The sequence below is a fragment of the Nicotiana sylvestris genome, chromosome 9 (assembly GCF_000393655.2).
Source record: "Nicotiana sylvestris chromosome 9, ASM39365v2, whole genome shotgun sequence".
NCBI classification, from domain to species: Eukaryota; Viridiplantae; Streptophyta; class Magnoliopsida; order Solanales; family Solanaceae; genus Nicotiana; species Nicotiana sylvestris.
In genome coordinates, this window is record NC_091065.1 from 178865039 (window position 1) to 178878320 (window position 13282).

The following is a 13282-nucleotide window of genomic DNA, read 5'->3' on the forward strand; positions in this document are numbered from 1 at the left end:
TGTATCGTTCCCATTCTCGCCCACCAAATCATTGGGGCCCAAACCCAGGTCCTGAGTGAGGCCGAGAGTCTGGTTGTGAGTATATGAATATCATAGCGCATGAGTTGTCCGCGTAGCACGTGAGTTGACTATGCGGGTCCAGGTATTGATACCATAGCGCGTGAGTTGTCCGTATAGCACGTGAATTGACCGTGCGTATCCAGGTATTGATATGATGGCACGTGAGTTGTCCCTGCTTAGCGCTTGGGCTTTGGGAGCCCTTCCGGAGTCTGTACACACCCCCAGTGAGCGCAGAGTGTTAAGTGTATTGAGTGTTGAGTATGGAGTGCAAGTGTTAGTGATGGAGTGAGACATTGCTACGAGGTTGCATTTACTTTTGATATTGCTGCATTTATCTGTTAAATTTCTTTGTGGCATTTACTAAGTTATGAAATTTACCTGTTTATTTTAAAATTGTGAAAATAAATAATTGGACTGTTTTACTTAGCTCGTCACTACTACTCAGTTACTTAGTTATTTCTGTTACTACTGAGTCGGTTGTACTCTTACTATACCCTGCACTTTATGTGCAGATCCAGGTGAGTTAGAGCGTGACAATCGTTGAGTTCAGGCCGGCTATCTGTGGAGATTGCAAGGTAGCTGCTGGTGTTTGCAGGACCTTGTTACTCCTTTTGTCATTTCTTCTTTTAGACAGTTATATATCTTAGTTCATAGTTTTAGACGCTCATGACTTAGTGACACCCCGATGTTTGGGGCTAGCTTCCGTATTTTTATATTAATTATATTTAGAGTTGATTTGGTTTATGAGAAATTTAAATGTTGGTATTGTTTTATTAAATATTTAAAATTAATTAGTAGTAATATTTTGGGAATTAGGTTTGCCTTGTAACGCGATAGGCGCCATCACGATCGTGATTAGATTTTGGATCGTGACACAAACATGGCTGCTGCATACATTTTTTATGTAATACTCTAGAATGTCATGTTATTTAAGGATACTGTGAAAAATATGCTCTTAATATGTTGCTTTATGCTCAACTCTTATGTTAGTATTTTTATGATTAATATGTATTAGAAGGTTTTACTTCACACTTGAAAAGCGATGTGTTTGATTGCGCACGAAATTTGAGAATTTTTTTTCTTTTGAAATTTGTGATTTGCAAACCATTATCATTAGTGTAGCTATAAATCATTAAAAGTAAAATATAAGGTTTAAAATTAAATTATTTTAAATGTAAAAAATAATATTTTTTTTAAACAAGCTAAAAGAAAAGAGTGTTATTTAAATGTGGGATATATGAGTAACCAAAAGTAATAGTACTTTCTTGGACGAAATACAAAATTGACCGTCTAGGTGAAACTAATTATACGGGCCAAAAAGTGTATAAAATATATACTATATACATTTCTCTACTTCTTTTCTTTCCTGTATAAGATTTTTTTTTTAACAGGATTCATATAGAATCAAGAAATTTGTGTAAATACCCTCAAAATACCTCCATTCTATGATAAGAACAAGAAAGAGAAGAAATTCCCCATTGAATTTTATCACCTAGGTTGTGTTTGCTACGAAGGAAAATATTTTCATGGAAAATAAGTGATCACTCATTTTTTCTTGTTTGGTTGGTGAGTGAAAAAAAAATTCTGAAAAATATTTTCTAGCGTTTGGTTAGAGAGTAGAAAATATTTTTTTAGAAAAGTATTTTTCTATGCTACTCTCTTCATCCTCCCCCCCCCCCAATTCTCCATGTTTCCTTGCTCATCCTCCCTCCTCCCCTCAAATACCCAATATTTTTAGGATTCTATTTCTTCAAGAATTTAATTATTCTTCTAAAAATTCATACAAAGAGTTGTAGAAAGCGGAAAAAATTTACATAGAATATGTAAAAAAAATGTGAAATATACATAGCTTGTATAATTTGAAAAAAGGCACCATATCCAGTGTTGAAATGAGGTAATTTTTTTTTTATATATTACTTTTTTTATTTGAACCGGTTATCTTAGACATGTCATTATAATTTAAAACATTGCTAGTAATGATAAGATATAATATTTATTTTAAATAAATTTCAAATTTAGAAAGGTAAAATTTGTTAATGGGACCGATTTGTAAAAAAATCATGCCATCTAAAATAAAATGGAGGATTAATAAATGTCCTCTTTCTAAAAATAAATATATAAATGCGTCCTTTTACATATTTACGTCATCAACCGAACAATAATAACAAAGTCCTCAGAATTCTAATTTATAACTACTTATTTTAAATTAAAAATTGTACAAAAATTCCATAGTCGAACTCGATGTATGTATCAAAGCAGCAGATAAATTAACGTCTCTTAGTATAATATCTATCAAGAGAGACGGATTTACGTGGAGAGGGGTGGGGTACATGCACCCATGCTTCTTTCCCTAGGCTATGTATATTTTATAAAATACTAATTTTTTAATTATGTGATTAAATATGTTTGTGGTCACCCATGCTCAAGTGATTGGTTTGGTGCATTGGTGACTAAACGTCCCTCTTATCTTCTTTTTGACCTCAAGGTGAGGGGTTCGATCCCCATACAATTCTTTTTGATTAATTCCTTTTATTATTAATTACAGTAAATAAATTTCCAATTTCCCACGCCCTTTTCAGTTAACAACATAATCCTATGCTCTTTCTTTCTTTTCAATTAACGGACAAATACATTTTTTTTTACTTCTTTAAAAAGAAAATTCCTTTTTGCCTATGTCTTTTTTATTTTCTACTCTTAATCATTCTTTTGAGTACAAAACTTTGAAATCCCTAAAAACAAAGTACTCATGACTCGTCTCTCTCGACTTTGAGGCTCTCAGTGGATTCAAAGCAGGAAAACCCCGCCTCAATATTAAGCGCCGCTTTTAAAATCTTTTTTGAATGATTGTTTAGTTTGCTGTATAGGGTGTGAGATATTTAAAACTGTAAGTAATGATGTTATAATTGACCATTTTCAATAAAAACTCGTCGAGGACAATTGTAAAGTGAATGATATTTTTTGCGAATATAGTATTAATATAGTTTGCTCGTCAATTTGCTGCTATCATAAAATTTTATATAATAAAACCAAATATCTATCTTAAAGATAATAATGCACCCATAATATTAAAATCCTGAATACGCCTCTGTTTATCAGTTAATTAAATTAATCAATGAAACCTTTCTAAAATTTGAAGTACTTAACTATTAAAAAATTTAATATTTTTTAATACACTGCTATGGATATCCTATTATTTGAGTTGTTGTTCCCATACTCTTTCCATTTTTGGGTCGACGGTAGGGGTGGGGGTAGGGAGTGGGGCGAGGGTGGGGGTGGGGTTTATGGTAGGGTAGGGTGGGTAAGTGATGGGTGTGAGGTGGATTTGGTGGGGTTGGAGGGGATGGGAATAGGGTATGGAAAGTTCAAAAAGAGTTTTGGAAAATATTTTCTATTCTCTTGGGAAAATATAATTGGAGGAAAATGAGTTCTAGTAAAATATTTGGTCCAACTAGGGGTGTTCATGGTTCGGTTTGGATCGGTTTTCCTTAAAAGAAACCAAACTAAATAAGTCGGTTTTTCAAATATTAGAACCAATCCAAACCAATTAAGTCGGTTTTTTCTCGATTCGGTTTATATCGGTTTTTTCGGTTATTTGTCGGTTTTTTCTTAAATATAAGACATACACTACCAAACACACATTTCGGCGACCGCATTTCCAACATAACACTATCAAATCAATTGCCCTTTGAGAAATCTATTATTTACCAAGATATATTGATGATAATTGAATCAAATAGTGATGAATAATATAAGGACTCAATTAAAAATATATTATTTTTAACATGAAATAGATTCTTACACTTAACAAAAGAAAACTACTAATTAAACTAGAATGTAAAGGTAAAGAATTGTACTAAAAGTGCAAACGATTAATATTTACTATAAAATTTTTTAAAACTTTGTATAAAAGTATATATATATGTGTGTGTGTGTAATAATAAATTTAAAATAGTTACTCTTATATTCGGTTTGACCAAATTTGATCGGTTTTTAAATTTCAAAACCAAATCAAATAAAAAAGTATCGGTTTTTTGGTCGGTTTGATTTGGTTTTCGATTTGGTTCGGGTTTTCGGTTTTTATGAACACCCAAAGATGGAAAATTGGAAAACACTTCGTACCAAACACACCCCTAATGAGTGGGACCCGATCCGGGAGTTGTGTAGACTTAACGGCCATAGCCGCCATTACACAGCCTCCAAAACTGCGCCCATTTTTTCTTTAATAAAGAGCTTTATATCACTGCCCAAAAAGAAACTGAAGCTAATTCATACTATCAACAATGGCGTCTTCAGCTGTAGCTTCAAGCTCCACACTTCATGTCATCAACAAGGTTTGTGTATCCACAAGAAATAGACTTTTCAGCCTATCTCTACTATATTAAAAGTATGAATGCCCTTATCGAAATGTCGTTCGCCTTTTTTACCTTTTAAAAAATAGAGTTCACACTAGATAAAATAGTCATTTAATTATTTTTCCTAATATTTAGGACCTGAAATTCATTAAAATTTTGTTATATCTTTTCTTATTTAAACTAGGTACCTAAAATTTAGGACTTTAAAATTGTACCTTAAATAAATGTGTAAAGAGTCTTTATTTGGACGATAGCATAAATTTATAGACGCATAAAGAGTCTTTATTTGGACGATAGCATAAATTTATAGACGCCTTTTGAAATACCTTTTACGTGGCAATTGAAAATTGACATCCTAATAGTACTCTAATTGTATTAATAATGAACAAAATAATTTTTTAACATCAATGAGTAATTTTGTTGAAGAATAATGTTAATTCACTTAGTATCAGCAATAAATTATATTAATTATTCTAATTATGTGATAAATAATGTGAGACTAAAATTAAAAACTACTAATATATAGGAAACTAATGTTTCTCTTTTCTTTTAATTTTATCTTCTTCAACTATTCTAGACTATTATAAAAGTATGAAACTTTAACGCAAAATCGACCGACCTTTTAATCATTTAAAAATAAATATCAAATTAAATAAAATTATCATTTAATTTTTTTTTTAATATTTAGAACATTAAAATTAACTAAAGTCTTGACTATTTTATCTTTTTTATTTTAACTATATAAGAACTCCTAATATTAGGAATGTAGTTACAGTGAAATTACTTATATAAGTCGGATAAATTATTTTTCACAAGAATTCATAATTTTAGAGATTGTTATTTCACCAATAATAATAATAATAATCCTGGTGATATTAGAAATATTCTACTTCAAAATACCAAGAGACGAAAATGTAAAGCAAATTGTACAAAAATCACATTCAAAAGCTCACGATTATTTTCAGATTGCTAAAATTTAAAGATTTAATATTGGTAATGTTATAAATATTAGCTATGTCAAGCTATTGTTTTATAAGAAAATGTTAATAACTACTTTTCAAAAGTGTTGTCATACAGTTTCGTGGTCGCTCATAGTGTTGGTAAATCTATTTACAGGATAGGTCTTATATGTAATTGTAAATAAATATCAAATTATTGATATGCGGCTAGCTGATATTACCCATCACTATTGAGCAAAATGAAGTACCAACATTTATTAGTATGTATAATCTCTTTATCATAATAATGATCAAATCTACCTAGAAAGGATGGCCTGAGAATCTAAATATATCCTAATGAAAGTCAAAAATAAGGTATTTGTAGAGCATTGATCTTCTTTTATTAAATTGGATAAATGTGATTAACGTTCATTATCTTTTTAAGGAATTTGAATTTTTAAAATTTTATATTAAATAATTCAGATACTTTTGTGAATAATATGTATGTAATTTTTATAATATATAATTCATTGACATAAACTTCAAGACTAGTAGTCTTAAAAAGTTTGAACTTTCTTGAATTTTGAGGGACCCAATTTTTTCTGTTTTTTCTGTCATTTGTTGTGCAGAGAGATGTGGGTCTATCAGCTTTCTCATTACAACCTTCATTTTGCAGGTGGTTTCCAAGAAAATATTTTTTGTCAGCAGACTGAACGCAAACCAGCTACCACTGGCTCAGTTGGGTATTTTGATTTGTTTGAAATTTCATTTATTTTGGGATTTTCTTGTGTGCATAATATTGGCATAAGATGAGTTTACACGGATTAATGGAGTACATGATTAGTGATGATTCATATAACCGACCCCAACTTGTTTGTGATTGGCGTGTATTAGTTGTTGTTGGAAAAAGATTTGATTTTGCATAATATTGGCATGAGATGAGTTTAAAAGGGTTAATGGAGTACATGATTAGTGATGATTCATATAGCCGACCCCAACTTGTTTGGGATTGGCGTGTAGTAGTTGTTGTTGGAAAAAAATTTGATTTTGCATAAAATTGGCATGAGATGAGTTTAAACGGATTAATGGAGTAACGTGGTCAACGAAGATTTATATAGTCGACCCCAATTTATTTGTGATTCAAGTGTCGTAGTAGTAGTTGTTGTTGGAAAAAGATTTCGTTTTCCCGAGAAAAACAGATCCAAGCTTGGGGCTTTTACCCTGTATTGTTGGAATTCAATTGGAAAGGGCTTAATTTCTTCAAATGAGGACTCTTTTTGTGTTTGTGAATTTCTGTTTTAGGTTTCTCAATGTCTCAGTTAGGGATCAAGAATAATTAGGAATAGTAAAGAAATGATGGAGTTATTTTTATCTGTTTGAAGAACAGGACAGGTGATTTATACATGATTTGTTCCATAGTTGGACTAAATATGCACCATTTGATTTTGTTGGGTTGGATTAAATCTGCACTAGAGGCGGATCCAGGAATTGAACGTTACGGGTTCGGGATGTAACTGAATTCACTAACCATTTGAGTTACTGGGTTCGAAATTTACGTTTATGTATAGATTTTTAATATATATATACAAGGTCTGAGCCAAAACTATTGGGTTGGGCTGAACCCCTAGCTTTTACTTTACATTCGCCCCCTGATTTGCACCACTTTTAATCTTGCTTGACTATTAGTGTTCCACCTTAGTGACCATTTTGAGTCAAATCCCGAACTTAGGTATTTTTGGGCTTTCTATTGATTTTTCCCATATGGATTTTTGATTTTAGTGAATCTTGATTGTGGATTTGTGATAACATTTGTTATGTTAAGACTGGGATGACTATGACCGAGAAGATATTAGCTAGGGCTTCTGACAAGCCTGAAGTTACTCCTGGTGATAATGTGTGGGTCAATGTTGATGTTCTGATGACACATGATATTGGTGGCCCGGCCTCTTTTGGAGTTTTCAAAGAACAATTTGGACAGAAAGCTAAGGTATTTATTGCTGCTATTAGAGTAACTTATGTATGCTAATATGATTGAGTGATGCGATTTATCTATTAGTACTTGGTAATTGATAAAACTACATTTGTTTGTACTTAGAAATGTAAATCAATTATATACACCAAAATGTCTCTACACATATGATTCTTGATTGTCTGACAATCATTGTTTGTGTAATATGAAAATACGTGAATCAAAGAGAGAAGTTTTTGAGCTTTATAAACCATCCTTTGCAATGAAATCTTTTTTATAACTGCCAAATTATTCGAGCTCGAGTCAGTTTAGACTTTGGCTTCTCTCATTAATTTGAAGCCTGATTAAAGAGTTGAATTGGAATTAGCTTTGAGGTTATAATGGCCTTCAATCATGTGCATGGTCAATTAATGTATTTGGTTTTGGCTGATAATTTAATTCCTCTGCCTTTTATGTCATATTCCAATATGATTTTCTGGTATGGATACCTCACACTTTAGGCTTCGCTTTGAGTAGCTTAACTTTTTCCTTATTGCAAAAGTAGGTCTCTCCGCTCTTGGTTGAAGCAAATAATCACAGCTCATCTGGAAACTTCTCCATTTCTTTTCCTTTTTCTTCATTGCTTTTAGTCCTTTAGATATTGGAAGTATAATTTTTTTTCAAATTTCATATACATGTTCTGAATAATCAGAGGCGGATCCAGGATTTAAACTTTATGGGTTCAGCTTTTAAGATTTTTAGCATTGACCCGTTATTTTTTAAGTTATGGGTTCATGTCTACTATTTATTACAGTCTCAGTGAAGTTTTACACATCAATTTAAGATCCGTGCCAAAAGTTATGGGTTCAGTTGAACTCGTACCTACTATGGTACATCCGCCCCTGGTTCTGATGATAAAATCAAAGCAACGAGTAACTAGTGGCAGTTTATGTCATTCTTTATGAAGTTCTCTAATGAACTGAAAACTGTTAAGGCCAGAGTTAACTATATTGAGTAGAGAAATGTTTCTCCAAATAAACATGATGTGGCTGCTGTCGATACCATAGGTTTGGAATCCTGAGAAGATTGTCATCATACCTGATCACTACATATTCACGGCTGATGAGCGAGCAAACCGTAATGTGGATGTGTTGAGGGACTACTGCAGTGAGCAAAATATTAAGTACTTCTATGACATTAAAAATCGTGGGAACTTCGGGGTACGGTTATGTTCTATATAAAGGTTCCAACTTGTTTTATGCTTTGCTGCTTCTGTTATCTGGTGTTAGACAAATGAAAAACTAACATGTGTTGTATTGTATAGGCTAATCCAGATTACAAGGGCGTCTGCCACGTTGCTCTTGCCCAAGAAGGTCACTGCAGACCTGGAGAGGTGACAATTGTTTGCCAATAATCGCAATATGAAAGTGTCTTTATATGTGCTGACATATGCTTTTAACTCTGTAAAATTCTTATATTATCAGGTTTTGTTGGGAACAGACTCTCATACATGTACTGCCGGAGCGTTTGGGCAGTTTGCTACCGGAACTGGCACTACAGGTGCAGGTTTTGTGTTGGGTACTGGAAAGCTTTTGCTCAAGGTCTGTTGACGCAGCCTCCGCAGAAACCATGGCTTAGAATCAATTCAGTGCTGTTTAATTTTTTCTGTGGAGTACTGAAACTTCTTAATTACTTTTAATTTAGAGGAGCACTATCTATGAGTATCAATTCTGTTGCCAAAAGTTATAAGTTCTGTTCTTTCGCCTTCAAAATGCATTTTTTATTCCTGTTTCAAAATTTAAAGCTGTGACATGCAAATTACGGTCATTGACATTTTCCTCTATAAAATTTGGACGTTCATTATTTGTGATTAACAAATGGTGCTGAAACAGTCTTTATTCTCTTTAGATTCTGTGCCTACTGCATTACTTTTGGATACTGAACTGAGCTTCTTCTCCTTGGCATGATGTTGGGAACCTTCTTTGCTTAAAAGCTCAAACTTTCTATCTGTACTTGTTCCATACCTGTAGTTGACACTTTCATATGATATATACCCATTATTTCTCTTAATTTGTACTAAATAAAAGGTTCTTCGGGCTAATGGACATAATATATGAAATTATATCTGTATGATGTAGGTGCCTCCAACTTTGAGATTTGTCATGGATGGCGAAATGCCAAGTTACTTGCTAGCTAAGGATTTGATTTTGCAAATAAGTACTGTTATATATACTCTGGCTCATTTCTGTCAGTTGGATGTCTCATGTACGAGCTGATTTGTGTCTGTATTTCTTCTTTCGCTAACTTTGTTAGACCGATAATATTCCAAAATTCACTTGTTGTCTGTTGGTACTTTCATGTTGCAGATTATTGGTGAAATATCTGTGGCTGGTGCTACATACAAAACAATGGAGTTTGTTGGCACCACAGTTGAATGTTTGAGCGTAAGCTTTCTTGATATTTTTGATGAAAATAAGCAGGCATCCTTTTTAAATGGTAACAGCTCTCATTGCTCTAATAGATGGAAGAAAGAATGACATTATGCAACATGGTTGTTGAAGCTGGTGGAAAGAATGGTGTCATCCCAGCCGATAAAACAGCTTAAGAATGGACCCAAGCCGTGGGTACAAGTTACTTCTTTAGATCCTTCCCGTCCCTCATAGGCTTAATATTATTCAGCACATGCTGTCCACAATCAATGATATCTTAATTGCTTGGTCTAGAGAAGGAAAGATCTGCTACTCGAAAGCTAATATATGTTAATTTAATGCTGTCACAGGACAAGACTTCTGTGCCTTATGAACCTGTTTATAGCGATAAAGGAGCCAGGTAATTAAACACTGTTTATCTTCTTTTCCTGAAGCCATAGCGGTTTCACATCATTCTAGTGTGTATGTCCTGTATCTTAGTCTTAATATATCCTAACAATCAACTTGATTCACGTGCCTGACTTTTAGTGCTTCAAATACCAGTACTTCCAAACTGTATTGCAAAAAACAGAAGGAAATGTTTATTCACCATGCTTCCTCACAATACATTAAGGTCGAGCTGCGGTACATTCTAGTGGTTCCCATTTGTCAAAATTGTGTTCAGTGTTATCTTTCCTCATTTGGAATTTCAAATTGATTGTGTTTTTCTTTCTGAGATCCTCCGTAGTATGCATTCTTGTCTCCGTTTCTTTCTCTGAAATGTAGCACAACAAAAGTTGGCTTGCTTTCTATGTATTACCTTAATGTTATGATCTTGGGAAAATTATGTGGAGCTATTTTACTGGTTTTTATGAATACATCATTTCTAGTGAATTTCAATCCTCAAGCTTAATTAAATCTTTTTGGTTGTTATCTCCAATGTCGTTAATTGAGACTCACATCAATGGGATATGGAGTTTCTTGGTCTCTTTATATGGTCTCTGGCAATCCTCACCTCATGAGATAGCTTGTGAGGTTAATTTAGGCCCAATGTCCATTTCTTTATCTTGGTATCAGAGCCACATGCATCGCAATTCATTGTTTATCCTATGTTGGGTCCCCATTTTATATTATCCACTCTTCAGATGTCTAGTCCTGGGCATGCCGGGGGTATTGAGTCTTGCATCAGTGGGATATGGGTTTGTTGGTCTTGGGAAATCCTCATCTCATGAGCTAGATTTTGAGGTTGAGTTAGGCCCAAGGCTCATTTCTTTATCGTCATCGTTTTGACATCTATAATGAATAGGTTTAGTAGGATCAAATGTTGCATTGCTAAACATAATCGAGTACATTCTCTAGATGGACCCTCCTACACATTCTTTTGCTCTTATAGAGCTTTCTTAGTAGCAACACATGGAAGTATGGGGTGCTACCGAACATTTTACCAGTGTTGTATTTTTGGAGAAAGGTGTCCGATTTCCTCTTGAGAATTGAATGAGAAGCAATAGGTTTTAATTTCACATTCTTTAATCAAACTAGCAATGGGAAGAAAAAGAGTGAGTCTCAAAGTATCCTTAGTCACTTTTCAGATCCAACATAAATTCAAGAATCAGACTGTAAGCAAAGTAGAATAAGAATACATGAGTGCGTGTGGCAATTTTTTTTTGTCCCCTTCTTCATTTTCTAGAATTTGGTCGAATTATGTTTGATTCTCTTACTCTAACAACAACAATAACAACGACCCAGCGAAATCCCACTAATGAGGTCTGGGGAGGATAGTGTGTACGCAGACTTTACCCCTACTCCGAAGAAAGACTATTTCTGAAAGACCCTCGGCTCAAAAAGACAAAAAAAACAAAAGAAGACAATATTAGTAACACCACATATTCTCTTACTCTTAGTGGCTTTATTTTTTGTAACTTGTTAAGTAGAAAGTTGTAATGCACGGCTGCCCTTCGAGATCAGACTATGGCACACAAGTAATGGAATTGGGAAAAGAATTACACATCTAGTCTGTTTATGTTGCTTCATTGTTATAAAAACTTCTCCTCTTATCAAAATCAATACTAGTATTTTTTAATAATTTATAGGTTCACATTAGCATGAGTTTTTATGATAATATTTTCTTTTTTCATCTCAGATTTCTTAAGGAGTACAGAATTGATATCTCCAAGTTGGAACCTTTAGTGGCTAAGGTTGGTTTTATGATCTATTTTTTTCCTACTTGTTGAATGCATAATGATAAGTGCATTTTACTTGATTTAAAAACATATAATTTCTTTGAAAAACAAAAAAACAAAAAATCTATCATATTTCTTCCATACTTTTGTCTAAATTATGCAAGAAAGGTTAAAGAAGTATTGGTCCGGGAACGAGAAGATTACAGAGGAAAAATTAGAAAAACGGATAAGCTAAAGCAGAATAAACATGGTGCTAAAGAAAGACGTGATCTGCCATGACAAAGGACAACCGACTCACAATCGGCTACGACAAACTATAACCGATCCATAACTAACCTATAACAGAAACTCATAACCAAGCATAACAAGGCCACAACTAACCATGACAAGTTCATATCCAAGAGTGTATTGAAAAGTTTGTCATGGCTTGGCTATAAAAAGAGGCATCAATTGTGAAACCAGGGGAGCGAAAAAGAAATCTTAGAAGTGTAATATTGAGTAGAAAGTTTTTCCTTTCTCTTTGTTCTTTAGTTTTGCTTCTGTTTCTTCTTTTAGCCATTACACTGGGTTCATTTCTAGTTCAGAATAAATTGTAGTATTGGAGATTACTCTAGTTCATGTTTTTCATTAAATAGGAGGAATTATTCTCTTGAATAACCTCACTAAGTGGGATTATACTGGGTTGTTGTTGTTGTTGTTGTTGTTGTTGTTGTTGTTGTTGTTGTTGTTGTTGTATTCTCTTGAATATTTCTTTCTATTTTCTTATTTAATGGGCAAGATTATTTGTCGGTATTGGCTCCAATATGGAGTAACTTTTCTTGTGTTGGGAAAATGACGAATCTTCATATTTTTATATAATAGTAGATATTATTCCTCAAATTTCACATGCTTGAGCTGAAGCTTTTTATTTAAATTTTATCTGCTTTATAGTTGAGTGTTATTTAATTTTGTTAACATCTATCTATTTCGTTCTACATATTAACTTCTTACTAATTCTGTAATCGAAAGAGGCAGAAAAAGTAATAGTTAATTTTGGTATTGATAGATGTTAACTTGTATTTAGTGACATCTAGCTCTTATATGTTAAAATTGATTCTACACTTATTTGTAATTGAAAGAGGCGAATATTGTAGTAATCAGTTATAACAATTAGGGTAACCGAAAGGGACTTACTAAAAAGAGCATGTTTTAGTTCAAGTATATATTTCTAGTTCTTTAATATTACCATTTTAACAATTAATTTGTATAACCGAGAGGAGTGTATTTAATTGTTCAACTATAGTAATAATATATAAATGTAATCGTGAGAGGCATTTATACATTTATGAGAAATAAAAGTTGAATGATAAATGTATCTACTATATAATAAAAATATTAAGTGAAGTCAGGATTCCAA

At 32.9% G+C, this 13282-nt stretch overlaps 1 protein-coding gene across 1 annotated transcript; it reads left to right on the plus strand.

Moving 5' to 3' along the window:
* Nucleotides 1-4308: 4308 nt before the first annotated feature.
* Nucleotides 4309-12688, plus strand: LOC104212690 (3-isopropylmalate dehydratase large subunit, chloroplastic-like). Its single transcript, XM_070156615.1, has 10 exons — nt 4309-4391; nt 6027-6088; nt 7173-7337; nt 8366-8518; nt 8623-8691; nt 8783-8899; nt 9665-9742; nt 9820-9922; nt 10078-10127; nt 11847-12688. The coding sequence occupies exons 3-8, from the start codon at nt 7179-7181 to the stop codon at nt 9901-9903; spliced, it is 660 nt and encodes a 219-aa protein (XP_070012716.1). The 5' UTR covers nt 4309-4391; nt 6027-6088; nt 7173-7178; the 3' UTR covers nt 9904-9922; nt 10078-10127; nt 11847-12688.
* The last annotated feature ends 594 nt before the right edge of the window (nt 12689-13282 follow it).